The sequence below is a fragment of the Vombatus ursinus genome, unplaced genomic scaffold, assembly GCF_900497805.2.
Source record: "Vombatus ursinus unplaced genomic scaffold, bare-nosed wombat genome assembly UNPS02004196.1, whole genome shotgun sequence".
NCBI lineage: Eukaryota > Metazoa > Chordata > Mammalia > Diprotodontia > Vombatidae > Vombatus > Vombatus ursinus.
The window spans coordinates 213631-239696 of record NW_020943974.1 but is presented as its reverse complement, the minus strand read 5'-3'; the positions used below and the strand labels follow the sequence as shown (position 1 = coordinate 239696).

At 53.1% G+C, this 26066-nt stretch overlaps 1 protein-coding gene across 1 annotated transcript in view; it reads left to right on the top strand.

The window, feature by feature from the left end:
• The window catches only part of LOC114053923 (histone deacetylase 4), a 253834-nt gene that overhangs the window by 15585 nt on the left and 212183 nt on the right, over window positions 1-26066 (top strand). The window contains exon 2 of the mRNA XM_027877070.1: window positions 24585-24818. Within this exon, the coding sequence (XP_027732871.1) occupies window positions 24797-24818 (22 nt within the window). The 5' untranslated portion in view covers window positions 24585-24796. The remainder of the gene's footprint in view (window positions 1-24584; window positions 24819-26066) is intronic.

Below are 26066 nucleotides of genomic sequence, written 5' to 3'. Positions count from 1 at the left end.
TCCATTTCACCTCTGCAGCATCTCTGGTCCATTTCACCTCTGCAGCATCTCTGGTTCATTTCACCTCTGCAGCATCTGAATACAGCCTCCATCACCTCCCTCCTGGACTGCTGGGGTGTCTTTCTGCCTCAAGTCTCGCCCGTCTCCAATCCATCGTCCAGCTGGCCACCAAAGTGATTTTCCTAAAGCACAGGTCTGACCATAACGCCCCCTTACTCAATAAACTACAGTGGCTCCCTATTGCCCCCAAGATGAAATATAAAATCCTCTCTTTCAAAAGAGTATAAGGCCATTCCCAGCGTGCCTCCCGCCCCTCATCTTGCAGTCTTCTTACTCCTTGTATCTTGTCATGTTCCCTTCATTTCAGTGACACTGGTCTCCTGGCTTTTCCTTGAACAAGACACACTCTGTCTCCTGACATCAGGCATTTTCCCTGGCTGCTTCCTATGCCTGGGACGCTGTGTCTTCTCATCTCTGCCTCAGGTCTTAGCCCAAATCCCACCTTCTATGAGAAGCCTTTCCCAATTCCTGTCAATGCTAGTACCTTTCTCATGAGACTACCCACTCCCAACTTAATTCTGTCTGTATTTTGTTTGCATATAGTCATCATTTGCATGTTGCACCCCCTCCACACACACACACATACGGAGCAGGCACTGTCTTTTGCCTTTCACTGTATCCTTAGTTCGTAACACATTGCTGGGCACTAAGAGGCACTTAATACATTCTTACTGATTGACAGTGCTTCTTGGTCAGGACTTTAAATACTGGGCTAAGCCTTTTGAACACTCTGGAGAAGGGGAGGGAACCAAAGGGAAGGAAGCCTGCTGAGCAGTAGGGAGGGCCCAGCTGAAGCTTAGGAAGCTCGAATTCCTAGCTGGGAAAGTGATTTTTGTTCCATTTTCCAATGTGGATCAGAGCTGCGGAGAGAAGCCCATTAGTCGGGGTTAGCCAGGGTGGAAGTTTGAGAACATCAGGGGTGTGGTGGCGGGTGAAGAGGGAGAGTCCAGGCCTGGTGGCCAACCTGCGTCTGCAGGCAAGGAAAGCTGGCTGGAGAAAATGGAGCACCAGGGAGGGAGAGAAGCTAGTGTCAGGGGATCTGGACGGAGGCTTCTCTCCATGAGGGAGGGAGCCGGGAAAGCCTGTGGATTCTGAGCAGAGTGGGGGCAGGAGGGGGAGGCAGGCAGCTATGGGAGTAGAAGTGAAGGAGAAGACGTTGTGGGAGAAGGGGACGGGCCCCTGGCCCCAGTGCTGATCTTCTGGAGGATGGTGGGGGATGGGGCTGGGGCTGGGGCTTCTGGATCATTGATTTGTAGTCGAGAGCTCTGCAGTCAGCCGCTCCAGCCTTCTCATTTGTCTAGTCATATTGAAATTTTCTTTTTTATTTTGAACGTAAACACAAACATAGATATTTCCATGTCTAGAGAACAGGGACCAGATTGCATGTGAAACATTGTATGTCCAGTTTACCTTTTTACAGTCTACATTAAATCGAGCCCTGCTCTGCTCGTCTGCATCCTCATGGGCACTTCCTTCTCGTGGATTTCTTTTGTGTTTCTGTGCCTTTCTTCAGTACCTTTCTTCCCACCCCCTCCCCCGGTGCCACCTCCCCAGTTCTGGGCTTTTCCTCTTCTCTTACCTGGAAGCAGTAGGATGGGAGGGAGACGATGCTGGGGTGCTCCAGGTGTAGAGTGGAGTCAGTGGAGGGGCCTCTAGAACCATTCCAGATGGAGTGTGGAATGTTTACTCACAGAGGAAAAATTGAGCACCACCAAGCATTTATTAGGCACCTGCTCCACGCCAGGCATTGCTGTGACTGATAAAGAGAAAAATAGGAAAGTGTCCTTGGCCTCTTGGTGCCTCTAGGCCTTCCCAGGAAACAGCTTGTACCCATATAGACAGGGTTAGAGATTGGGCTTAATTGAAAGCGGGAACTCCTCTGTGAGAAAACTCTCTTTACGAGCATAGGCTGGCATTGCCTAGAGCAGCAGTCCTTAAACTTTTCAGTTTCAGGACCCCAAAATGATTAATCAGCTCACCCCCTGACCCCCCCCCCAAGCTTTTATTTATGTGGGACACATCTACCTCGTATCCATTTCTATATATATTTTATTTGCTGCATTGGGAATGAGAACATCATAGTATTATTATGAAGATAGTTTTGGCCTTGTGGACCCCCAGGGGTCCCAGCCCACACTTTGACAATGCTTGGCCTAGTCTAGCTCTGCAGGTGAAATGAAGGACCTGGGATTAGATAGCCAGGATGTATTGGAGGGGGAATGTGATTCCAGGTTCTCCTGACTTGAAAATCAGGGCTCCTATTTACTGCATTGTGTTGTTGTTGTGGGTGTGCAGGTATGTGTGCATGTGTGCATGCTTGTGCGTGACCTTACACAAAAGCATTCTCACATGACAGCGTGCTAGGACCTCCATCAGTCTAGATTCTCGACTTTGCCCGGACTTGGAGGGAGAGTTCCTTCTGCATTAATGATTTCTTGGCAACTTGGTGACCCTTCCTTAGGGCGCCGTGGGCAGGAGCATCTTTCCTTTCCCTGGTGTGGCTATCAGAGCAGCACTGCCCCCCTGCAGATGGAAAGAGCACCCACTCTGCAGTCTGAGGCCCTGGGTGAAAATCTAACCTCTGATGCCACTCCCTGGGTGACCTCAGCAGGTCTAAAATGAGGGAAGCAGACCGGATGACCGCTGAGGTCTGTGAGCCGATGGCGCTTCCCGTGGGGCGGATTACAGCCGCCTTTGCTGGGAGGCCGACCTGTTGGGCCTTGGATGGGAGCCCTGGCATTCCTCATCAGGCCCAGTTTGAGAACCCAGAGTCCCTTCTGGGCGTGGGTAGGGGGGCTCCCTAATATCAAAGATGCCACCTAGGGAGGAGGGGAAGCTTAGCTGTCCAAATAGGTGCTTATCCTAATTGGGAACAGAGCTAATGATGCATTTCTGCCTCTTTGTGTGTATGTTTGTAAATGTCCCTCTTGATAATAAAAAAGACCAGGCCGGAGCATCAAAAGCTGAAAGCAAATGAAGAAATTCATGAATTTGCCCATTCGCTTTTAACGTGGCATTCCCATTTCCACACTGGCAGTGTAATAATTAGGGTGCCTAATTTTAATCTGCTACGTGGGTGCAGGCTGCTGTTGGTGTGCTCCCGTGCTGGGGTTGGCACCTGCTGTTGTGGGTGACCTTGCAGGCCTCCGAGGAGGCAGAAGATCAGGTGTCCACCCCGTCCGGCCGGGATCGTGTGTATTACGTAGTTTGGTAAATGGTGACTGGGAGCGAAGAATCACGGCCATTACTGGACCCTACTTGGACCAAGATGGTTCTCGACTGCAGCAGCCACGTCCCTGAAGCCTCAGCTGGTCTGGGAGCTGAATTTCCGGGCCTCGCCCTTCCCTCTCTCTTCCTCCTCCTCTGTCTCTTCGCGTGCTGGAAGATTGGTTTCTGATTCCCACAAGGCACCAGCACTGGGGGAGCCTGCTTTGCATGCAGATGCTGGTGGAAAGAACAAAGGCCCACGTTGGGGTTGTGATTATCCATTAAGAGGACACTGCCCAAATGTACATTTCGTTTTTAGAGAGTGCATCGAGGAATGCCTGAATCGTTTGGGCAGGTGCGGTGGAGGCTTTGGGGCCAGGGCTGGGCAGGGGCTCCCTCCCCACACTGTGCCTTTCTCCCGGGTTCCTGGTGGCTCATGTGCACTTTGAACACCTCAGGCTGTGGTTTTGTTTGTCGCCTTATTTATTTTTATCCTCACCACATGGAAATGCAGAAATTTTCAGCTGGGCCAGCTATTTTCCAGGTATCCTGTGAGGTGCTGAGCATGGAGCATGGGTCCCGGTGGGGAAGCACAATTCACGGCCCCTCATTGTTTCCTGAAATGAGTTTGGAAGGCCAAGTGGAGAGTGACAGCTAGCACGCTTCTGGGAAATGGGTTGGGGCGTGTACACGCGTGTGTGTGTGTGTGTGTGTATGTGTGTGTGTGTGTCTAAACGGGTAACTGAGGCAGTGGGAGATAGTTTTTTAAGCCAGCACAATAAGCGTCCAGCTCTCAACGAGCGTGGCTCCCAGTTGATTGTTTATTGAACCCAAGTGTTTGCTGATTCTCAGGAACATGCGTGGGGTTCTCCAGGGAGAATGGACCTGGCCCAGCAGGCAAAGAGTAAAACACAAGGAAATTCATTCCTCGGGGTGTTGTCTGGGGAGCGAGGGGAGGGATGGAAATCGCATTCAGAGGAGGGCTCCATCTGCTTTGCTGCGGGGCCTCCTCAGGGTAGAGGGGCGAGGTTGCCAGGCTTCTCTGCCCAGTGCTCCTCCCTCTCTCCATCGCCCCGTCTTTTCCTCTCTTCCTCTTCCCTCCTTGCTCTCCTTTCCTTTTTCCCCTCCCTCTCCTCCACTCCCTTTCCCTGGTTCTGTTCAGGATTCCCGCCTCCTCCGCCTTGTTTTCTGGAGCCTAGTAGGTGTCTTCTAGGGCCCCTAGTCTGGTGCAGGCAGAGTGGAACCCCTCATCTGCTCTAGAACCAAATGGGCCCTTGGGAATCGCGTGGGCCATTTCTTTGTTTTCTTTTCTCTGCCTTCCCGCTCTCTCAAGCCTGTCCTTCTTCCTAACTTAAAATCCTGGAATCGTGGTAGAGCTGAAAAAGACCTTAGAGGTTGAAGGTCATCTGCCACATTTTATAGTTGAGGAAACAGGTCCAGAGAGGTTAAGCACTTTCCCCAAAGCCGCACAGGCAGTAAGTGGCCAGGCCTGGATTTGAACCCAGGTCTTTGGACTCCAAATCTGCTGCCTTGTGTTTCCTGCCTCATTCTGGTTGGATAGATTTGCCGAGGCCCCCTGATTCTGCTTTTGCAGCATCTCCGACCCCCATCGTCTCTTCTTCATGCACAGGCCATCTTCACCCTCCTGGGCCGGCCTCCTTTGTGTAGCTGCTAGAGGCTCCCTGAGGTGCAGATCTGACCCCGCCATTTTCTTACTCAAAGACATCTTGTACTTCCTTGTTCTGGCTTTTCAGACTTTCCTCCATCCGCCCGTAGCTTTGTTTTGCAGCCCCCTTTTCCCCCTCTGGGTCCTGCCCTCGCCTCTGCCGTCTCCTGTGCCCACACGTCCACCTGCCAGAACATTTGTGCCGCCGCTTCTGGAGTCTTCTGGAAGGTCCTGGGTCCAGTTCCTGTGAGGGCCAAGTAACTTTGCTCAGACATCGGTTCTCCTGGCCAGGCTCCCTTGAGAGACAGCCTGAGGGTCGGTGGGAAAGGCTTTGTCTTCTCCCTGACTCTGGGGAGATCTGTGGCTTCCGCATTTAGAGCTCATGGAATTCATGTGAAGGAACTCAGATCTTTCTTCCTTCCTTTTTTCTTCCTTCCTCACTCCCTCGTTTCTTTCCTTCCTTCCTTCTTTCCCTCCCTCCCTCCTTCCCTTCCTCCCTCCCTCTTTCTTTCTTTTCCTCTTTTTTTTGGTCTTCTTTTTTTTTAAAGGCAAAAATGCCCTAAGCAATAGAAGTCCTTTTTGTTCTGGGTTTTGATGAGTGCACGTTGTCCCTTGAGTGACTAGGCTGTAGGTTGTGGCCCTCTGAGCAGTCGCTAGGGGAAAGCCCCCTGGCAGATTGCCTGATGGTCATGGATAATAGGAAGGACTCCCTCTCCTCAGTATAGCCCTTGAGGGAGGTCACGCCAATAGCTTTTTTCTCTAGGCAGTGACCTGCCCAAGGTCCTTGGTCTCCTTGGCCCCTTGTGGTCTCTCGGCCTCTCAGCCTCTTGGGAATTGTCTTCCTGGCTGGCTGAGTCAGCAGCGTTGGTGCGCCCGGACCCCTGACGCAGAGCTGGAAGGGACCTTGGAGGCCGTAGGTCCAGGCCTTTTGTTTTACAGTTGAGGAAACTGAGGCTCAGTGACTCGGCCAAGCGTCTGAAGTGGGAGCCGAATCCAGGTTCTCTGACTCAGGGTTGTGAGCATCTGGTGAAGTAGTCTGTGTATCTGTGCAGAGCACTTTGTAAACCTTTGAGTGCGACACAGATAATAGCCATCATTGTTAATTAATATTATCATGATTTTCCAGAGCTTGGGCTCTGGAAGGGATTTCAGGTGGGTATCTTTTTTTTTTCATTTTTTAAAATTAAATTTATTTCTTTATTTTTAGTTTTCAACATTCACTTTTAAAAGATTTTGAGTTCTAAATTTCTCCTTCTTCCTCCCCTCCCCCTACCCCAAGACAGTGTGCAATCTGGTATAGGCTGTACATGTACAATCATATTAAACATATTTCCACATTAGTCATGTTATAAAAGAAGAATCCAAACAAAAGGGAAAAAAAACACGAGAAAGAAAAAGCAAACAAACAAAATAAAGTAAAAGTAGTGTGCTTTGATTCGCTTTCAGACTCCATAGTTCTTTCTCTGGATCTGGATAGCATTTTCCATCATGAGTCTTTTGGAGTTGTCTTAGATCCTTGAATTGCTGAGAAGAGCTAAATCTATCATCGTTGATCATTGTTACAATGTGGCTGTTACTGTGTACGACGTTCTGCTGGTTCTGCTCGCTTCACTCAGCATCAGACCATACAAGTCTTTCCAGGTTTTTCTGAAGTCTGCCTGCTCATCATTTCTTATAGCACAATAGTATTCCATTACATTCACATACTACAACTTATTTAGCCATTCCCCAGGTGATGGGCATTCCCTCATTGTCTAATTCTTGGCCACCACAAAAAGAGCTGCTATGAATATTTTTGTACATGTAGGTCCTTTTCCCATTTGTGTGATCTCTTTGGGATACAGACCTAGAAGTGCTCTTGCTGGATAAAAGTGTATGCAGAGTTTTATAGCCCTGTGGGCGTAGTTCCAGATTGCTCTTCAGAATGGTTGGATCAGTTCACAACTCCACCAACAATGCATTAGTGTTCTAATTTTCCTACATCTTCTCTAACATTTATCATTTTCTTGTTTTGTCATGATAGCCAATCTGATAGGTGTGAGGTGGTATCGGGTAGAATATCTTTATGAGAAACATCAGAGTGGAAGCTCTCTGCCCCTTCCTATCTGTCTCACCACTCTGACACTCAAATTCCTTTTGTGCAAATAGGGATCCCATTCCTTGTGCTGCTCATTGGCAGGACTGTAAACAGTAGGGTCCCAGAGCAGGAACTGGAAGGGGCCTCAGAGGCGGTCTGGGCTGCCCTGCCCCTAGGAAGGGTCCAATGACTTGCCCAAGGTCACCGAGGGAGTTTGGCACTCTCCTCCCTGTGCCGCGTGCTTCGCTCTGATGGCTCTGGGTGGTTCAGGGATTCTGAGCACACACAACACCACCCATTGAGCCAAAACATGAAGTCGGGGCCTTTTTGTCGTGGACACGGCTGCTATGGAAGCTTGTGGGTGGTGAAGGCAGCTTTCAAGGATGTTCGCAGTCCCCTTGCGATGGCATTTGCTCTCTGAATTTCTTCAGCAAAACATTTTAAAAAATAAATTCCAAGCCAGCCCCAAGATCCTGCAGCTGCTCCGGGATCTGTGAATGTGGGGGGTCCGGGGGGAGGCTCTGTGGAAGCCGTCTTGGGAGTTTCTGTCCATTAAATACGGATTTGGAGAGCAGGGATGCGTAGAGGGGGGATCAAGGCCTTGGCATCTCCCCTGCCCGCTGGCCCTCTGATCATTCTGTACCATTGATATTTTCCCTCGGTAGCCAGTTTGGTTGATGGAGCCGCCCAGAGATGGTGCCTGGGGTTCCAGGGGTGTGGCTGCAGCAGTAGCTCGGCTTCTGTGGAAATACTTGGATTTTTTTCACCGACTGGTGATATGATTTTGAGGATGTGCTTACAAGGGGGAAAAGTGGACCACGATCCGTGCATAAAGGTGGGGCAGCGCCCCCTCGAGCCCCCTGATGTTCAGCGTCTCTCAGGGAGTGCTCTGCTCACAACAGTCTCCTGTAGATCGGGGCTGCCCGTGGAAAGGACCTTCCCAAGCCAAGGGAAGGGTGAGGGACTTGTCTCCGCTTGGTGTTGGCAGGCTCAGTGGGGTACCTGCAGCCGCAGCAGCCATGCGTGCGCTGTGGCTCGGCCTCCTGAGAAGGTCTGTCTCCTCCCGTGGCCTGGGCCCCTGCTCAGCTCCTTAGCGCCCTGGCAATCCAAGAAGACTTTTTCTCCCTGTCATTTCCGTGCCCAGGCAGAGGCCGTGGACTCTTGGAGGTGAATTCTGTGAAGCAGGGGCCAAATTGGAGATGTTGTGACCTGCTTTCAAAATACACAACTCACTCCCCAACGCTCATGCCCTTAACCCCCTTCAGTCACTGCTGCTCTGTGTCCCCAGTGTCCAGCTGCTACACCTTCGCACAGGTAGATCCCACCTCCCTCGTTCCTGGAATATTGTCTCTCCTCATCTCTTCATTCCTCTTTCCTCCCCCTTGTAATTTGCCTCCTCCGTACTTTGTATTTCCTTGTCCTTATGGGGGGTGCCCCCTCCCCCCTCTGAATGTAAGTAAGCCCCCTTCCTGAGGGCAGGGGCTACATAGGCTTTTGGTCCTTCTACCCCTGGCCCCCAGCAATGCCCGATTTCAATAGAGGAGTGAAAATTAAGGTGTCGGTTTTACCTTCCAAGTTCATGGACGGCTTCAAATCTATCCTTAGACCCCAGGCTCAGAACCATTGCTCTGATTACCCAAGTGACTGCAGGCCTTCATCTCCTCACCTGTAAAAGATTGTAGAGAATGGTCCCTGACCCAGGGCTAGAAAGCTTTCAGGGACAAAGACACAACACTGTGCTTTCCAAGTGCCCCTGGCTCTGTAAAAGCACGGGATTTAATGCTAAGCAAACAGAAGTGTGCTGGTCTCTCTGGCTCACCCTCTCTCTGGCTCTCCCTTGAGGTGCATCAACTTGAGGGCTCTATAGCCTCGGGGGCGGAGGGGGGTGGGGTGGGGAAGAGGCAGGAGCACAAATGAGTGTTCTGCAAATGTAAGAGATTTCTCATTGGAAGGGATCGTCCAGTGAGCCTTCTGCCAGTGGTCCCACCTGCAGGCAAGGACAGCGTACTCATCTCCCAAAGCTGCCTGAGCGAAGGGATTGGCCCAGGAGACATGCGCGTAGTCAGTGGAAGCCTTTCTTGGGGTGCCCCGTCCCCCAAATCCCTCTTACCACGCTGAGTCCCCGTATTCAGGAGTGACCAGCGAGGATGGAAGACTCTTGGAAGGTGCTTGTGCTGTCTTCAGAGAGCTGGAGAGGAATGTCCATTTTGAAAGTTCCTATTTATAAATTGGATTATCAGATGTGTAAATCAGATAACTGCTGAGCTTTTCACTTGGGCTAATGGACTATGTGTGAAACAAGGCTGAATTGTCGCTTCCATAAGCCTCCAGCCAGACAAGGGATGTTATTATGGGGAAGATAGGATTACCCTCCCTGAAAAAACTGAAGCAGGCAGTTGGAGAGAAACCTGTGGAGGCAGCTGGAGAGGAGGAAAGCTGTATCCCAGTCAGCATGTCCTGCTGCAGCAGGTTGGGGTGAGGGGCGGGGGGCAGGGGGCGTGCAGCTCAACTGCTTGCAGGGGAGGGGACTTGCTGTTGTGGGCTGCATATGCGCTTTGGTTGATTACCTAGGAGGGGGTGACTCAGGGGGTGACTCGTTGTGCACTTGGCCCCTTAGGACTCTGTTCCTTTGTAAAAATGCAGTTTGAATTAGCGTCTTCTGCTTTAAAATCACCTGCATTTCTCAGTGTGTATCTCCCCCTTCCCTTCCCAGAGAACCATTCCTTATAAAGAATAAAAAAAGTTCAATAAAATTAACCAATCGTTGAATTTCTCTGATGTGTGTGGTATTCCACACCTGCAGGCCATCATCTCTCTAAGGAGTGGGGGGAGACTTACGCTATTTGTGGCGGGTGGAGCAGACTGTCGTCGACAGATAAAAATGCTGGTTTTAGAGGATCTGACCTTGCATCATCTCCTTACGCCTGGCATTGTTTGGGCTTGTTCTGAAGAGCCAGAGTGCTGCAGTGTGGCGGGAAGGACCCTGGAGCAGGGATCTGGGTTCTAGCTCTGACTTGGGAAAAACCAATGTGTCTCGTGATCATGCAGAGGGCTCTATCTCTGGGCCTCGGCGTCTCTGCCACCTGTCTTGGTTTGTGGGTCTGTACCGCCGATGTGCTCCTGAAACGGTGGGCCATTGGTCATTGGACTGCTGATAAGGGTGTCCTGGAAGTGGTGTGGGGCTGTGTCCATGCAGTCCTTCTTGCCTTGGGGCTTCCCTCGACTGTACCGATTCCAGAGCCTGAGATTTGGGCAGGAGCTGCCTTTCCATGCAGATAGAAATCACTCTAAAATGCACAAGTGGTCATTCGAATGTCAGCAGGCCATTGAAGTATTGGTCTGATAGGTCAGTCACCTGGAGAATGGGTGCATGAGTACATTTCGTTTCTTTGGAACCTCTCGATTCTGTGGGGTTTGTGGGCAGCCACTCCTGCGTGGACCCCCGACAGGCAGTAGTTGGGAGTGGGGCTTTGATGTCAGGGGACCACTTTTGGACCAGCCCATCCAAGACCCTGGAGGGTGGGGATGCTTTGGGCTCTGGCAATGTATTGGATTAGAACAGGGGGGAAACAGCTCTTTACAGGAGGCCCACCTCAGGGCCGTATTTCCAAATGCCCTCGTAGAGACAGGTTTCTGAGGAAACTGAGGTCTAGGGAAGGTGGTCACTTGCTCAAAGTCACACAGATGATAAGTCCCTGCGGCAGGATTTGAACCCAGAGCCCATCCTCTGAAGAGGTGGCTTTTAGGCCAGCTGTTGCAAATTTCTAGCCCTGCAGCTGCCTCAGTTTCCTCCACTGTAAAATGGGGAAAATAATATATGCCTTATACTATGCAGGGTGGTTGTGAGGATCTTTGTAAACTTTTAGGCATTGAGTGACTCCAGGTCAAAACTTGACTCTGATCAGCTTCAGTAGGAGGCGTTTATGCCCAGCACCGGTTTGGGGAGGGCTAACACATACGTGTTGGTGACGAGTCTGCATGTAAAGCATTCCCTCTTGGAGGAGGTTAGTGTCTTCTCCCAAGATGGCGGCCTCCAGCCGTTCCCCACCCTCAGGCCTGGTGCTCAGAGCGTTTTTATTTGCCTGAGTGATGGTGAACTGTCACTCGGCCTCCCACCTCAATGACAGCCATGTGGGAGCTGGCTGGCCTGGCTTATGGGAGCAGTCTGTGAACGGGGAGGGGCCATGAAGACTAGCCAGGTCCATGAGGCCCGAACCAACGAGGCTGACCTTGCCAATGTTAGTTAACAAGAAACGTTCCTTATTCTTGTGTTAAAAAAAAAATAAATAAAGTTTTGGGGCCAAGGCAAAGGACATAGTGATACTGAGAGTGAATGCTGATGTTAATGAAACCTGACTGACCGTCTGCCCCCGAAGACTCGCCGTCTTTGTGGAAACAGTGGGGCTGGCAAGCTTTCTAACGCTGACGGTCAGAGGCCTCCACAGCTGCGTGTCCCTCCTCAGGAGGAAAGAGGCCATTTGCTATAGGGGAAGTCGTGCCCCAAACGATCACCTGGAGTCACCTCTCGGCCTAAGAGTTGACGTTCGGCCAGGCCAGCAGAAGAGGCAGCGCTCCGGGGAGCCCAGGGCCTGGAGACAGGGGCCGGGGGCCATGCCGGAAGCGGAAACACAAGAAAAGCCTGAACCTTCCTCCTCTAAGAACCTTCCCGCGGGAGCGGCCCAGAGCGGCGGCTACATCTCCGCTTCATTCGTTTGGGTTTTGTTGCGTTGTCGAGTCACAGACTTCACTGCCGTCATTGCGTGTCTGTGTCCGGCTCTGTGTGCTCTCCTTTCTTTCATCCGCCCATGCTGTTCTTTCTTTGCTTTCCTTGTAAATACTTCCACGTTTCTGTCTTCCTTTTTAAAAATCATTTAAATAAAATTGTAGAATATCATCCTTTCAACACACAGTAATGTGATCAGCTGTTGACAAACTTTTGAACATTTAGTAGCGTGTAAGTTGTGCTGGGGGGCCCAGGGCACAGAGCTCTGGGCCTGAAGTCAGGAAGACTCCTCTTCATGAGTTCAAACCTGGCCTCAGACATCTTCTCACTGTGTGACCCTGGCCGAGTCACTTCACCCTACTTACCTCAGTTCCTCATCTGTAAAATGCGCTGGAGAAGGCCACAGCCCACCCCTCCGGTCTCTTTGCCAAGAAAGCCCCAGATGGGCCCGGAGAGTTGGACAGGCCTGGAACAACTGAGTATCAATGACATCTCTGTGTTCCTTGAGCCCAGAGACTGTTTCTTTTTGCCTTGATAATCCCCTTTGCTTGACATGGTGCCGGGACGGAGTAAACATTTATAAATTATTCGTTGAGTGCAGTTCTGATTACAGCCTGCAAAGTGCTGCTGCCTACATTCTGTGTGGCTGCATGAGCCATGATATACAGACTACAATCGGTGTGTCACACATATGTCACAGTGTGCATGTGTGTTTGTGTGTCTCTGTACACACGTGCACGTACATGTATGTTGGTGCTGATGCTCTTAGGGAATATTCCAAGTAATGAAGGCAGTCAGTGTTTCAAAGAGTAGTTTACTTTTGTGATGCTTGGTGAATCCTGCTCGGTAACCCTGCCAAAAAACCGCTTTGTTCCGCCAGGGACACAGGAGTGAATGCTGCTGGCTGTCCGTAACCTGCCGACAGTGAGCTCTGTCGTTTGTGGGTGGCGGTGCAGTGGTTAGAGAGCCGGGTCTAGAGCCAAGAGGGCCTGAGACACGTACCAGCCGGGCGACCCTTTACCAAGTTGCTTACCCTCTGCCTCAGTTTCCTCAGCTGTAAAATGGGAATCTAACAGCACTTTGCTGCGGGTTGTGAGCGTCAAGTGAAATAAAAGATAATTGTAAATTCTAGCACAGCGCCTGGCCCACGATCGGCCCTCTCTAGACACTCGTCATCATCGTTGTTGGCAGCACCATGAGAGGCCTGAGCTGTCCCTCTGACTTAGTGGATGAGTAGCAAAACTGCACGTTTTTCAGTTCGCCCTTTGACCATAGGTGCGCCGTGGGCGGGCGCGGCCCTGAGCAGCGTAGTCTTTCCTTCTGCTTCGACGGCCCTTTTATTTGTTCTTTTTTCTAAGTTCTTTTTCTTAGTCTGTTTTTCTTTTTCTTTTGACAGTTCTTCATCGGAGGTTGTCACCCCTCCCTTTCCAAACACCTGTTACTTCCCCCAAATGCTGTCCCTGTTCATGCTCCCCCCGCCACCGTGGAATACGCTCGTTTATTATTGTTGTCACAAATTCTGGCCCTGGAAATTGATTAAATTGGCATTTTCCGAGAGGTTTTCCTTTGCGTTTCTCTGCATCTTCGAGGGCTTGAGCAGTTTTTCAGGTTCTCCCTATTTTGCATTTCTTCCTTGGAGAACAACTGGTCCTTACTCTGTGACGCACTGATCCGACTCTCAGGACTGGCCTTCAGCATCCTCCTCACAGCACGCTGGTCCTGGGGAGAACCTCCACACTCCCTGGATGTCCAGCAGCTGTGGGCCAGCTGAACACACGCTGGCACAGTGGCAGACCGAGAAAGACGGGAAGGTCATGGGTGCTGCTGCTGAGCGGGCCGCCTCCCTGCTGAGGCCCACTGAGGGTAGCCGTGCAAAGGACGGGAACCGCCAGACGGAGGGCTGGGGGCCCAGAACCAGCCTGGACAACTTGATTCTCGGCTTGGGAATGTTCACATCTGGTTTTTTTTTTTTCAGTTTTTGATGGAATTCTAAAGGCTTCAGTTTGCATTTCCTAATACAGCGATTCTTTGAGTTCGTTTGCAGGTTTGAACATTCATTGATAGTTTATAGAATAATTATTTTTAAAGCACTCATCTCCACATGCCCTGGGGGTTCTTCTATTGAACGATTTACAATAGCATTCCTTTTTCCGTGGCTCGCTGGCCATCAGAGTCAGCCTGCGTTTCTTGAATGTCTGCGCCCTACCAGCAGTTCACTCGGCGTTGTGTGGGAACTGCCCCGGCCTGGCAGTCAGTGGCTGCAGATGTGGCACCCGGACCCTTGTCTGGGTGGTAAATGTGGAGAGGTTGGGGCAGGCGCCATGGAGGGGTGGGGGGAGAGTGTGCAGGAGACGCTAAGGTAGGGACGCAGAAATGAGCTTGACCTCTTGGGCAGGCTGGGCACAATTAGCCGGCATTTGTCTGAGGCTTTTCTGTCTGCCACCTCCTTAACGCTGCTAGGGACTGCTGACCCAGTAGTGTTACAGTTCTGGATCTGGAAGTGGCCTCAGGTCCCATTTAGCCCAAGCCCCCCTCATTTTACACGTAGGGAAACTGAGGCCTAGGAAGCTAAAGTGATCGAGTGTCCTTGGAACATACGTCTCGAGCTGGAAGGGATCTCAGGGGCCAAATCTTGGACGTCCCCGGGCTCCTGTGGCCGCTCTCCAAAGTGGGCCTCGAACCCCCAGGGCTTTTTGGTTCTCAGCCTATGCCCAGTTGCCTTTACTTGTTCCCGTAAGGTTTGTAAGGCATTGTGCAGACTTTCTCATTTGGTCTGTGGGGAACCTCCTTGCCCTGTGAGGGATGAGCCGGCACGGACGCAGAGAGGGCGACTGGCTGGGGGTCACACAGCAGAGTCCCTGGCAAGAGTGGCATTGGGACCCAGCTGCTTGACTCCCCAAAGCCCCTTCCTCTCTTCCTCGCCGAATAGCCAGCAGCTTCTGACAGGAAGAGCCGGGTGAAAGTCCATTCATTTCATGGAAGAAAGTTCCTGGCAGGGAGATGGAGCTGCTGGAGCAGCCGTGACATTCCGGACTTGGGTGGGGAGAGGTCGGTCCCAGTCCTTGCCGTCATCCCTGCCCCTAGCCCTGGGCGCTGGGGAGTTCTGCGGGGGCTTTGCCTGTGGGACCCTCGAGGTCTGCCTGTTGCCTTTGGCCTCTCAGTATGTCTGGCCTGCTGGTAGGAGCCTTCCCCGTGGGAGTCAGAGAGAGCAGAGCCCCAGCAGCGGCCGCCTGGTAGGCCTGGAGCCCCTTGCTGAGCGGAGGCGTGAGGCCCCTTCACTTTGTGCTGGCATAGGGAGCCCAGAGATTGAGGCTGAGTGCGGCATTGTGGCTGTGGGGCTGGCCTCTGCCTGCTGAGTCACTGAGCCAGCAGGGGCCTCCCCTAGGGCAAGGGTGCAGCATTTCCCCAGATTGCCGAAGCTTGGACCACCCAAGGACTTCTTGAAACTTGTCGGGACAAACACACAGACATAAACCCAGAGAAATGGCTATTTCTGGGAGGCAGTGTGGGGCAGTGGGAAACGCCTTGGTCCTCGAGGCCCTCGGTCCCACCCTGGCGTGTGTGCGGGCACAGTTCCTCCTGCTCCGAGGGCCTGTGTTCTCCCCCATCTGCTCCTTCTAGGCACAGGACTCCCTCTGGCAGTCGCTGTCATTGTTGGATTTGACCTTCCTGACCCGCATGTGTTGGAAAAGTGCAGCGGAAGGTCCCTGAGGTAGGCGTGTGCACACACAGGCTGGTTCTGCCAGGCTGGGTCAGCATGTTGAAACACCCTCGGACAGGGGCCATCAGTTTGATGGAACCCGTCCCCAGGGTGGGCCCGCTCTGATAGTCGCTGGGGAGTCCGGCCCTCTGCGTCTCTTTGATCGGACCGGGGGCCGTCAGAGCGCCGTGTCCCTCCTGTCTGCGGCCCCCCAGCCCGGAGGACCCCGCTGCTTCTCCAGCCGGCCCCATCCGGATCGGCCTTGATGCGGTTTCTGTCTTTGCCCGTTCCGCGTGCCTTCCTCCGGCCTTCCCCGTGTGGCCCCCCCAGCCACAGTAGGAGACTCTGCATGGTGGGGAGGAGTAGATACGGGGGTAACGAGTGAACGAGCCAATGAAGAAACCAATTGGATCCGTTAAGCTTTTCTCGTGTGCCAAGCTCCAGGCCTACAAACAGAGAAAGTGCTCTCTGATGGAGGAAATGGCACAGCAGGGAGTCCGGCTGTGGCTGTGGAGGCCCCTCGGGCACAGCGGCCGGCCGTCCTCCGTCCCACCAGACAGAATAGAGTTGTGGGTTTCCTCCTCGTCGTCGGGGCTGTGGGGTTGGAATCCTGATGGCTCCATGGCCTCAGACAGTCTCACCCCTCCCATTCCCCCTCGTGCCTCAGTTTCCTCTGCTGTATGATGGGGATAATAAGAATTCTTTCCTGCCCTGCATGTTGAGGATCCAGGGAGCCAGGCTTTCTTGTGTTTCTCTTGCCCCTGGCTGTCAGGGTGAGCCGCCTTCCCTGCTGCCCCCTGCTGCCCCTGACTTGGCCTGACTTTCCTCTAGGCCTTTTCCATTCCTGTCAAAGCACACCCAAAATGTGGCATGATTTTGGTAACCCCAGGAATGGTGTGGGATTATAGTTGGGATTCTGTGTAAAAGCTCTCAGTGACAGAAGACGCCCTGCCTGTTGCTCCTGTGACCTCCTCTCTCCTCCCCCCCCCCACCCCATGACCTGCTTTGCGCATGAGTTACTGGGTGTCATTTTTTGTGAGTGACAAGGTGTTAGCTACACCTAGAAGTTCAGAGGGTCAGAATGGGAAGTGACCTTGAGTTATCCCTTCCCACCCCCATCTTTTCCCAGGTGAGAAAGGCGAGAAGTGACTTCCCCAAGGTCATACACACGTCCATACAGCCAGTGGTAAAGTGGGGCCTCTGACTTGGGGTCTGGTTCTCGTTCCACTCTGCCAAGACTAGAATGTGGGGGAGACGTGCACTCCTGCTGGGGGGGATCCCCTCAAACGCAGGGACAAGGAGGGCCAGGAAGAGAGGGAGCAGGGGATGGGGGGAGGGGCCATCTCCGTGGGGAGCAGGCTCACTTCGGGGCGAGCAGGACTCCTCCCTCCCTTGGAAGTGACTTGCCCCCGGTCACCGTGGAGTCCCCATCTTCTCGTTGGCTTCTGTGTGTGTGTTTGGGGTGGGAGGCCTGTGGGCGAACACTCTCGGGTCAGAGGAGTGGGCTGGGAGCGCCCCTCGCCCTGCTTTCTGACCTTGGCCGTGGCCAGGGTCTCCATTCTGTGTCCTCTGCTTCCTGGCGCCTCTCCTGTTAGGCGACGGGAACCCGTGATTCCCGCCTCCCTCTTGCCAACAGCTCTTTTGGCCCCCGTTCTGTGTGAGGCCCCTTCCCCGGGGCTCCTGCAGGAGAGGGGGAAGGCAGCGAGGGGCCCGTCGGTCTGCTCTGGGCCTCTCCGTGGCATAGGTGGCCCGGCAGGAGGGAGCGTACTGACCCTTGAGCTGGGGGAGGGGAGCCCGGGGAGGCCGTTTCCCCACCGGTCCTGGTTGGAGCTGACTGCACGCCAGCATCCTAGTGAGGTTCCCAGCAGGGCTTTTGCAGCCCACAGGCATTTCTGCCCCTTCGTCCTGTCCCCGTGGGAGATAGCGGCTTCTGCTGTGCCTTTAATGGATGAGGTTAGAGGGGCCGGGCCCACGGCTTCCCGGCACGCTCGTTCGCTGGTGGTGGGGCTGCTGAGGACGGCTTTTTAGCCACTGTATCCTCTGCGTAAAAGTCCAGAGGGAAAGGGTCCTTTTGGTCTTGTGTTCACAGAGCCTTGTTGGGTTGGGTCCTCATCGAGTAGGACGTGATGTGAGTGTGGCATCAGAGTCAGAGTTGTACCTTGGGACGTCTGACTCCACCGTCCCCATGGGGCCTCCAAAAGAAAAGGGCCGTGGGAGTCGAGAGCCTGGCACCCCACGCTGCTGGGAGTTGTGGGGCACGCTGGGGGAGCTGCCTCCTCGCCTGTGGGGTTTGACAGAGGTCATTGATTCCTGACTTGTGGGGGGTACCCGGAGTTAGCGCAGGAGGTCCACAAACGCCCACATGCTCCGCATGTTGTTATATTGATCTTTATTTAGCTCTGGCATGAGGACTCAGCCAATCAGATAAGGAAAGATGCCTTCTGGGAACTCAGTGAACAATGTCTCACACATTGAGGTCTTCTTGTTCCTCCTCCGGTGTGTGGGGCCGTCTGTTGTGTCCACATGCAGGTGTCTGCTGGGCCCCCACCCAGACTGCCTGCCCTGTGACCTCTCTGGGCCTCTCTTTTCCTCATCTGTAAAATGGGCTTGAGTATGGGCTACCTTCCAGTTTCTACTGGGCTCTGAAATTCCTGCTGGCTTTGGGCCTTGAGTGCCTTTTGGACCAATAGCGCCAGCCAGCATAATGCAGAGCAGCATGAGGGTGTACATCTGTGCGTGTGTCTTCGTGTGTTTGTGAGTGTCTTTGTATCTTTGTGCCTATATGTGTGAGTGTGTATGTAGATGTGTCTGTATGTGCATTTGCACGCATGCGTGTGTGTGTTGTGTACAATCTTTGGACATTGAAAAGGGAGGGCTTTCTGCCTGAGACGACTGTGGCCCCTGAGGTGGCAAGCCAGCCAGCCTCCTGCCCGTGCCCGGCCCCCAGCGGGTGCTCTGCAATGACGTCCCCTTGGGGAACCAGTCCCTTTCTTACAGCTTGCGTCACTGTTGTGGCTTGGCTTCCTTTTTCTAGGACTCTCCACGGGCCACCAGCCCCTCTGGTCCTCTCGAGAGCTTGAGGGCCCTAAGATGCCTTGACTGCAACCCCCTCTTTCTGCAGAGGAGGAACCCGAGGAAAGGAAGGGACTCACTGCTCAGGGTCCCCCGAAGCCGTGCTTTGAGCTCAGGTCACTCCCTACACCTCTGCCCTGGCGTCCAATGCTTTCTTCCCATGCTTGGGGGTCACGAATTAGCTTCGACATGGAATCGGGTTGTTAGTGAGGGGCTTGTGACTGTCCAGAGGTGGGGGCATCTGAAATGACCTTTCCTTTCTAGATGTTCAGCAAGCTGTGGTGGGATCTGTGATTTCCTCAGCTTGGAGAACTCGAACGATATGACTTAGCCCTGGGGACCGGGAGTGGCCATTGTCGGCCGCTGCTCGTGCTTGTGGCTAACAGTAGGAGGGAGGGTTTGAACCCAGGTGTTCCTGCCTCCAGGCCTGTCACTGTCCCCTGCCATTGGAGAATGTCATCAGGTGCATGGGAACCGTGTAGACCTTTCAGAGGGAGGCTGCGTACCTGGAACTCGGTTCATCATTTCTCGTGGAAAACCCGCTGCCGGTCTCCTTCCCAGCCTCCTCAGAAGACCCTTGTCAGCCCCTCTTTGACTCAGAAGGTTGTTGAGCCTAGTAGTAGGAGCGTCTCCTAGGACAGGTCTGCGGCATGGGTCAAGTCCAGATAAGTAATGTATCTGAAGCCTGTGTCTTTTGGTGGGGAAGGGGATTGAGAATATCATGGAGGGATCGGTTTGCATCGGGCGCCTCAGATTTAAGCACACACTCAGCTCCTAAAGGAGGACTCTAACCTTTAATGACCCCCCCCTCCTTTAATGAAATGATTCCCAGTGATTGGTACCCCCGCTTCTTGCAGTGAGCGACCCAGCTTCTGCCCGGGGGCCACGTGAGTCAGGCTCTGCTTGTGGGCGGTCATGGTGGAGCACCTTGTCCAAAAGCCAAAGTGAGGTCTCTGCAGAGATCCAAGGGCGGAGCCGGAGAGATGCCTGGACGACCCTTCTTTGCAACAGAAGGCGTGTCCTAGCCTCAGGGAGCCGCAGGATGTCCCCTGTGCCCGGCCCACCTCGGTCCTTGCCCTCCTGCATGGGGGTGCGATCAGGCCACCCTATGCTCCCTCCTGTCCCACTAGGGGCTGCCCCTTGTCCACTCTCCCCTATGTCCTGCCCAGTCCCCTTTGCAGCCCCTCCTGCTGGCTCCTGCCCTGTTGTTTTTTTTGTGTGCCACCTAGGCCCTGTTAGTGGACTCCCCCAATCTACCTTCACACACTCCCTTACCCTCCCGGGTCACTCTGTTTCTGCTGTCCTTGTTCCTTCTTCCCCTGTTCTAGCCTGAGGTCTCAGGGGTCCAGTCTTGCTACTGCTTGCCTCTCTGGAAGGCTGCCTCTGCAGTGACTGCCGCTGAGCTTGTGGTAGAGAGTGCGTGTGGCTTCTCTTCATCAGAGAGAGACAGAGAGAGGAGAGAGAGATGGTGGGGGAGGGAGGGAGAGATGGGGAGGGAGAGAGAGAGAGAGAGAGATGGGGAAGGAGGGAGGGAGGGAGAGATGGGGAGGGAGAGAGAGATGGAGTGGGAGGGAGGGAGAGAGAGAGAGAGAGAGAGGAGATGGAGAGGGAGATAACAGACAGATGGACAGACAAGGGGGGGAGAGAGAGATAGAGATATACCCATAGATAGAAGGTGAGAGACAGAGAGACAGAAGCAGAGAATTAGAGGGAGAGGGAGAGACAGATAGCAGAAAGAGTGGGAGGGAGAAAGAGAAGAGAGACAGACAGAGAGACACATACAGAGAGAGGTGGGAGATGGGGGGAGGGGGAGAAAGAGGGACAAACACACACACACACACACACACACACACACATACAGGGAGAGGTGGAGAAATGGAGAGAGAGGTGGGCAGGGAGGGAGCCAGCCAGCCAGCAAAGAGAGTGGGAGGGAGACAGACACAGACGGGAGAGGGGGAGAGAGTTTTGGGGTTTAGACAGTACTTTGCTTCAGGTCCCTGAGGTAGAGAAAAGGTCCCTCAGACTTGGCTAACTGCTGCTCTACAGGTAAGTAGAGTCAGCTCTCAAGCCTTTCTCTAGCATCTGAAGATTGCAGTACGTTCTCTCCTGGCGCCCCTGTGTGAGAAATGTAATTATTATCCTCTAGATGAGAGAGGGTAATTCACTTGCCCCAGCTCCTTGAAGCTGGATTTGAATCCAGGACTTCCAGACTCCAAGCTCAGTGCTGTCTAGCTGCTTCCGTTGCCTGGGTTTCCCCCTATACCTTCCCTTCCTCCTGTCAAAGAGCCATTCATTATAACAAAGAACTTTAAAAGTCAGCATGGTGGAAACAATCCAATATTCTCTATTGTTTCCTAGCCCTGTGAGCCTCCACCGAGGCACTCTTTTCTGAGCGCTGTTTCCTGGAGCGCGTCTGCAGGGAGAACATGAAATTACCCCATCCGGAAGTGTCGTTGTAGGAGGTGTGACTCCTCTCTGTAGACCAGAGGCTGGATTTTGTGTCTGTAAAGTCAGGCAGAAACCCTGTGGGGCGTTTTCACAGACTCTCAGGATCCTCGGGGGTCCCCTTGTCTAACTCCCTCGTTCTGTAGATGGGGAAACTGAAGCCCGGGGAGGGGCAGGGACTGCTAAGGGCCCACCGAGCTGGGAATCCAGCCCCGGTCCCCCAGCTCGCACCAGTGTTCTTTCCTCCTCATGCCCCGTACCGCCCGCTTATCACCAACCTGGGGAGGTGACTTAGTGGAAACCATATGGTTCCTCTTTTCCCTCTTACTCTGAGCGCACACTTGAGCTTTGGCTCCCAGAGGGATCCCAGTGTGCCTTGATGTTCCACTCCGCGTGACTGAGGTGGCCGGGGCCACCTTCAGAGAAGGGGGGGGAGGAGGGTCCTCGCAGAGCCCGCAGGCCTCCTTGTGGCTGGTTCCCACTCCTCCTTCCTGATCTTTCACTGGTAGCATCAGAGCTCTTGTAAATTATTTTACAAATTATCTCTGAATTAGGTAGAGGCTCACCCAGGAGAAGAGATATCCCCGGCGCAGGGCGGGGGGAGGGGAGAACTGAGAAGGTGCCCTGTGGTCATCCCAGCACCCCAGCTCTAGAGGCCATCCCAACCAACCCCATCATTTTACAGATGAGGAAACTGAGGCCCAGGGAGGTTGTGGGATGTGCCAGGTTCACCTAGGGAGTATGACCAAATGAGATAGTATCTTTAAAGGGCTTAGCTCAGTGCCTGACATGTAGGAGGCGCTTTATAAATGCCTTTTCCCTTTCCTCCCCCACTGAAAAGCTGGAGTGTGTCTAGAGGAATGCACTCAGGTTTGTAAAGCACCTTGAGATCACCCCCTCTGAGTCTGGACTGAAGGGACTGAGGATGCTTTTCCTGGAGAAGAGAAGGCTCGGGTTCATGGGAAAGGTCCCTGGCAACTCCAGGGCTGTCAGGGGACGAAGCTAGAACTGGCTGGGGGGTGGCTGTTGCACCAGCAGCTGAGGCTGAAGCTAAGAGGGCCAGTGAGTGTTGGCGAATGCCAGGAGCTGCCTAGGAGGCAGTGGGCTCCCACCGGGGCCCTCTTGATGGTCACGTCTTGGAGGGGATTCTTGGGCAGGTACTTGGTGGACCCTGGGAGCCTCCAAGAGGTTCCCATTCTCCTTCGTGGTGGGAAGGGGCCTTAGAGGGAAAGCCCTGTGCCTCCTGGTAGTGCCTTGGACAGTAGGTTGGCTGCCTGTCCCCAGGAGTCTGCTCAGAAAGGGACCCTCGGGCTGATTCCTGGCTCTAGGAATCAGAATAGAATCAGAATCTAGGAATACCCTGTGGGGTGTGTGGGTGCTGTGAGGAGTCCTCTAATGTGGCGGTAACAGGATGGGGAAAACCACTTCCAGTCTGTTCCGTGATGTCCGTCCGTCCGTCCTCAGGCCCCCGGGATTTCCATGCTGGCTTCTCGGTAGAAAAGATCATAAGATCCCAGATCCTGCACTGGAGGGTTGGTCTGAGGTATCAGAAACAGGGGCGGGAGTGACTGAACTGCATTAAAATGTCATTGGGAAAGAGTCAGCCAAATAAATAGAAGTGCGTTACAACAAAGATAATACCAATGTGTGGTTTTTTTAGCCGATAGATGGTCGAGGTTGACCCCCGATCTAGTCCCTCATTCTACACATGAGGACACTGAGGCCCAGAGAGGGGCAGTCACTTGCCTAAGGTCCCACGACTGGTAAGTGGTAGAAGCCTGGCTTGAACCCTGAATCCTCTGTGCCCTGAGAGTGATGGCGGGCGAGACCGGCCCCATCCGGCTCTGGCAGAACGTTTGAGAGGAGTGAGCTGTAATCCACTGCATGGGACGATTGATTTGGATGCACTGAGAGCCTTGTCCAGAGTCACTGAGGTGGTCAATGGCTGACCTGGCTTTGGAGCCCATTGTCCTCCACAAGCATTTGTCTGCTGGCCCTGTCCAGGGTGCTGGAGATTCCTGCCTCCCCCCAGGAACTCGCCTCCTAGGGAAACAGCAGGTGTTGGGAGAAGTGAGTACAGATGTGCATGTGTCAGCAGTGGGTGATCTGGGGCGTGGAGTGGGGCGCCGCAGCCTGCTTCCTCCAGCTCCGCTGGCCAGGTGGCGCCTGAAAGCTGAGCCCAGGCGAGCCCTCTGCATTCGCATGCAGCCCCATTCTGCTGGACCGCAACTGTCAATCTCTAACTTAAATCCAGGGAAATTTGGAATTGTTCACACTTTTTCCAAACAAAATTTTCCCTTTAAAAACAATGTAAAAAGTCTTCTAGACAGCAGAGTGTCCAGGGGCGTGAGAAGATGTGAAATAATACCTTTCATTTGGAGGACAGAGAAGCTGGTGAGGGAGGGAAGAGCCAACGCTTGAGAAGGTTTAGAAATGGAAGGGGCCATAACGGACTCGTTTGTTGGTGAGAGAGAGAGGCCCAAGATGGGGACTGTGGGGACTATGGATCTCGAGTCAGAGGGCCTGGTCTCAAACCAAGGTGATCCTGGGGAAATCATTGCCTCAGTTTCCTCCTCTGTACAATGAGAAGCTTAGCAGGTCTCTGAAGGCCCCTCCAGCCCTAATCGAGGATCTTGTGATCTTTAGCATGTCGGGGTTCTAGACAGCTGCTGACCTAGCACACATCTGGTAGCTGGACATGGGGGGCTGATGTAAGAAGGTGACAGCTCTCAAGATGGGGGTGGAATGTGCTCCGTTCAGGATACCAGGAATTAGTTTTAATCATAGTTGTGCTAATGACAATTGATAATAATGATGATGGTAACACTAAGTGCATTTTACATGGATGATCTCATTTGATCCTTACAAATGTTCTGGGAGTTATTATTATCCCCATTTTACAGTTGAGGAAACTGAAGGCAGACAGAGGTGAAGTGCCTTGCCCAGCATTACGCAGCTAGTGAGTGTCTGAGGCTGGATTAGAACTCGGGTCTTCCTGAGCTCTATCCACTGTGCTGCCTAGCTGCTTGCCTCTAGGTTTAAAAAAGACATTGATGGGTGCAGCGAGGTGGTGCAGTGGATAGAGCACCTGACTTGGAGTCAGGAAGACCTGAGTTCAAATCCGGCCTCAGACACTTGACATTAGCTATGTGACCCTAGGCAAGTCACCCAAAAAATAAAACAAAATAAAAAAGACATTGATAAGCCAGAGCATGTCCAGGGGAGGCATCCCAGAGAGTGAAGCACATCAAGCTCGTGTCACATGGGGTTCCCTCAAAGGACCCAGGAATAATCAGCCTAGAGGTGTCACCCCCTTCTCACTAACCACCAGTGGCTCCCAGGAGCAAATCCCAAGTGCTCTGTTTGGCCTTCCCTCCTTTCTGGGCTCCTTACCCCTGAGGTCCCCCCACGCACATTCTCCAATCCACTGACTGTCCGTCTCTGGGCTCCAAGCGTTCCCTCTGGCCGGCCTCCCTCAGGGGTCTCTCTCCTTTGGGTCCTCATGTCCCCAGCCTGTGGCATGTTGGAGGTGCTTAATAAATAGTTGTTTGTGGAACGAATGAGCTGAAATGGAGTTAGGAGATTAGAACTCTTCTGAATCTGAGAAGTTGTGTTTTTTTCCTTCTGACCACAGGTCCCGATTCTGAAAGCCTGCTGAGATCCGTGGCTGCTTCTTCGGCTGCTTCTGGTTGCTCAGCCATGCCTGCGTGACTCAGACATAGCCTAGCCCCTCTCCCGCCTGTCTGTGCGTGTGTGATGGTGGGACGTTGGCTCTCTTTGGAGCTGCTGCCGCCGTGGGCTCTGTGATCTGTTTTGAATTATCTACCGGACTTGCCCCCGCTCGCAATGAGCTCCCAAACCCATCCAGGTAAGCGCCCTCTAAGAAGAGGCCCTGGCAGTGGCCCGGGTGCCCAGGTGTCAGGCTGGGACTGACCTTCCCTTTTCAAAATTTAAAGCTTTGTGGAAGCAGTGTTTGTCCATATTTGGGCCTTTGTGCTAATCGCAGTGTGGGTGGGCTATGATTGATGGAGGAATGGGGAGTGCTTGCTTAGTGGTGAATCTCCCGCCAACTTGCACTGTGTGGCCCGTCTCTGGTCCCGGGCAAAGAAAGAGGGGAAATGGTGGTCTTGCCCTAGAGGAAATCAGCTCGGTGCTGGCTACCTCGGACAGTTAATTTCATGGCAGTTTCCTGGCCTTACGATGATCAGCTCATGATTGATTCGGGCCCCCTTGCATCAGCATTATGTGGTCCTGGAGTTGGAATGTGGTCTGTGTGTTGTAGGGCAGTCCCCCTCCCCACCTCCTCAGCCCAGCGTGGCTCATACCCCTGCTGGTTTCTCTGGCGGATGTTTCAGGAAGAATGGTGGTGACCGGACGCTTGGTGGCCTCCCGTCATTGGATGGGAATGGCCAAGGTCATCCTGGAGTGAGTTGTGAGACCCATTTTATTCGTGGTGTGATTGCGGTGGAATGCATTGAGAAGAATGGAAGACTCACAAATGCCTTTTTGTGAGAGAGAATTGGAGGGGAGGCAGAAGGGACCATTTTCATGCAGATTTCTCCCACTGAGCTATGTTCTCATGTCTGGTCAGTGTGGTTTGAGAGGCCAAAATCCCGTGAGGTGAGAGAACCCATGTTCTGTACGGAGATGTACGGAGATCTTCCCTTCTCCACTGGATTTGATCAGGATTGTGGGATTCCTCTGCAGACGTTTTCTGCTGTAGCTTGTGTTGGACTTAGCGAGGTGCCAAGCTTATCAGAAATGATCTCCCTGCCCATCCATCTGTCCATCCATTCATCCATCCATTCATCCATCCATCCATCCATCCCATCTATCTATCCATTCATCTATTCATCCATCCATCCATCTATCCATCCATCCATCCATCCATCCATCCTTCTTTCCTTCTATCCATCCATCCATTCATCCATCCTTGCATCCATCCATCCATCCATCCTTCCATCCATCTATCCATCCATCCATCCATCCGTCCATCCATCCATCCATCCTTCCTTCTGTCTATCCATCCATCCATCCATCCATCCTTCCTTCCTTCTGTCCATCCATCCATCCATCCATCTGTTCATCCATTCATCCATCCTTCCATCCATCTTTC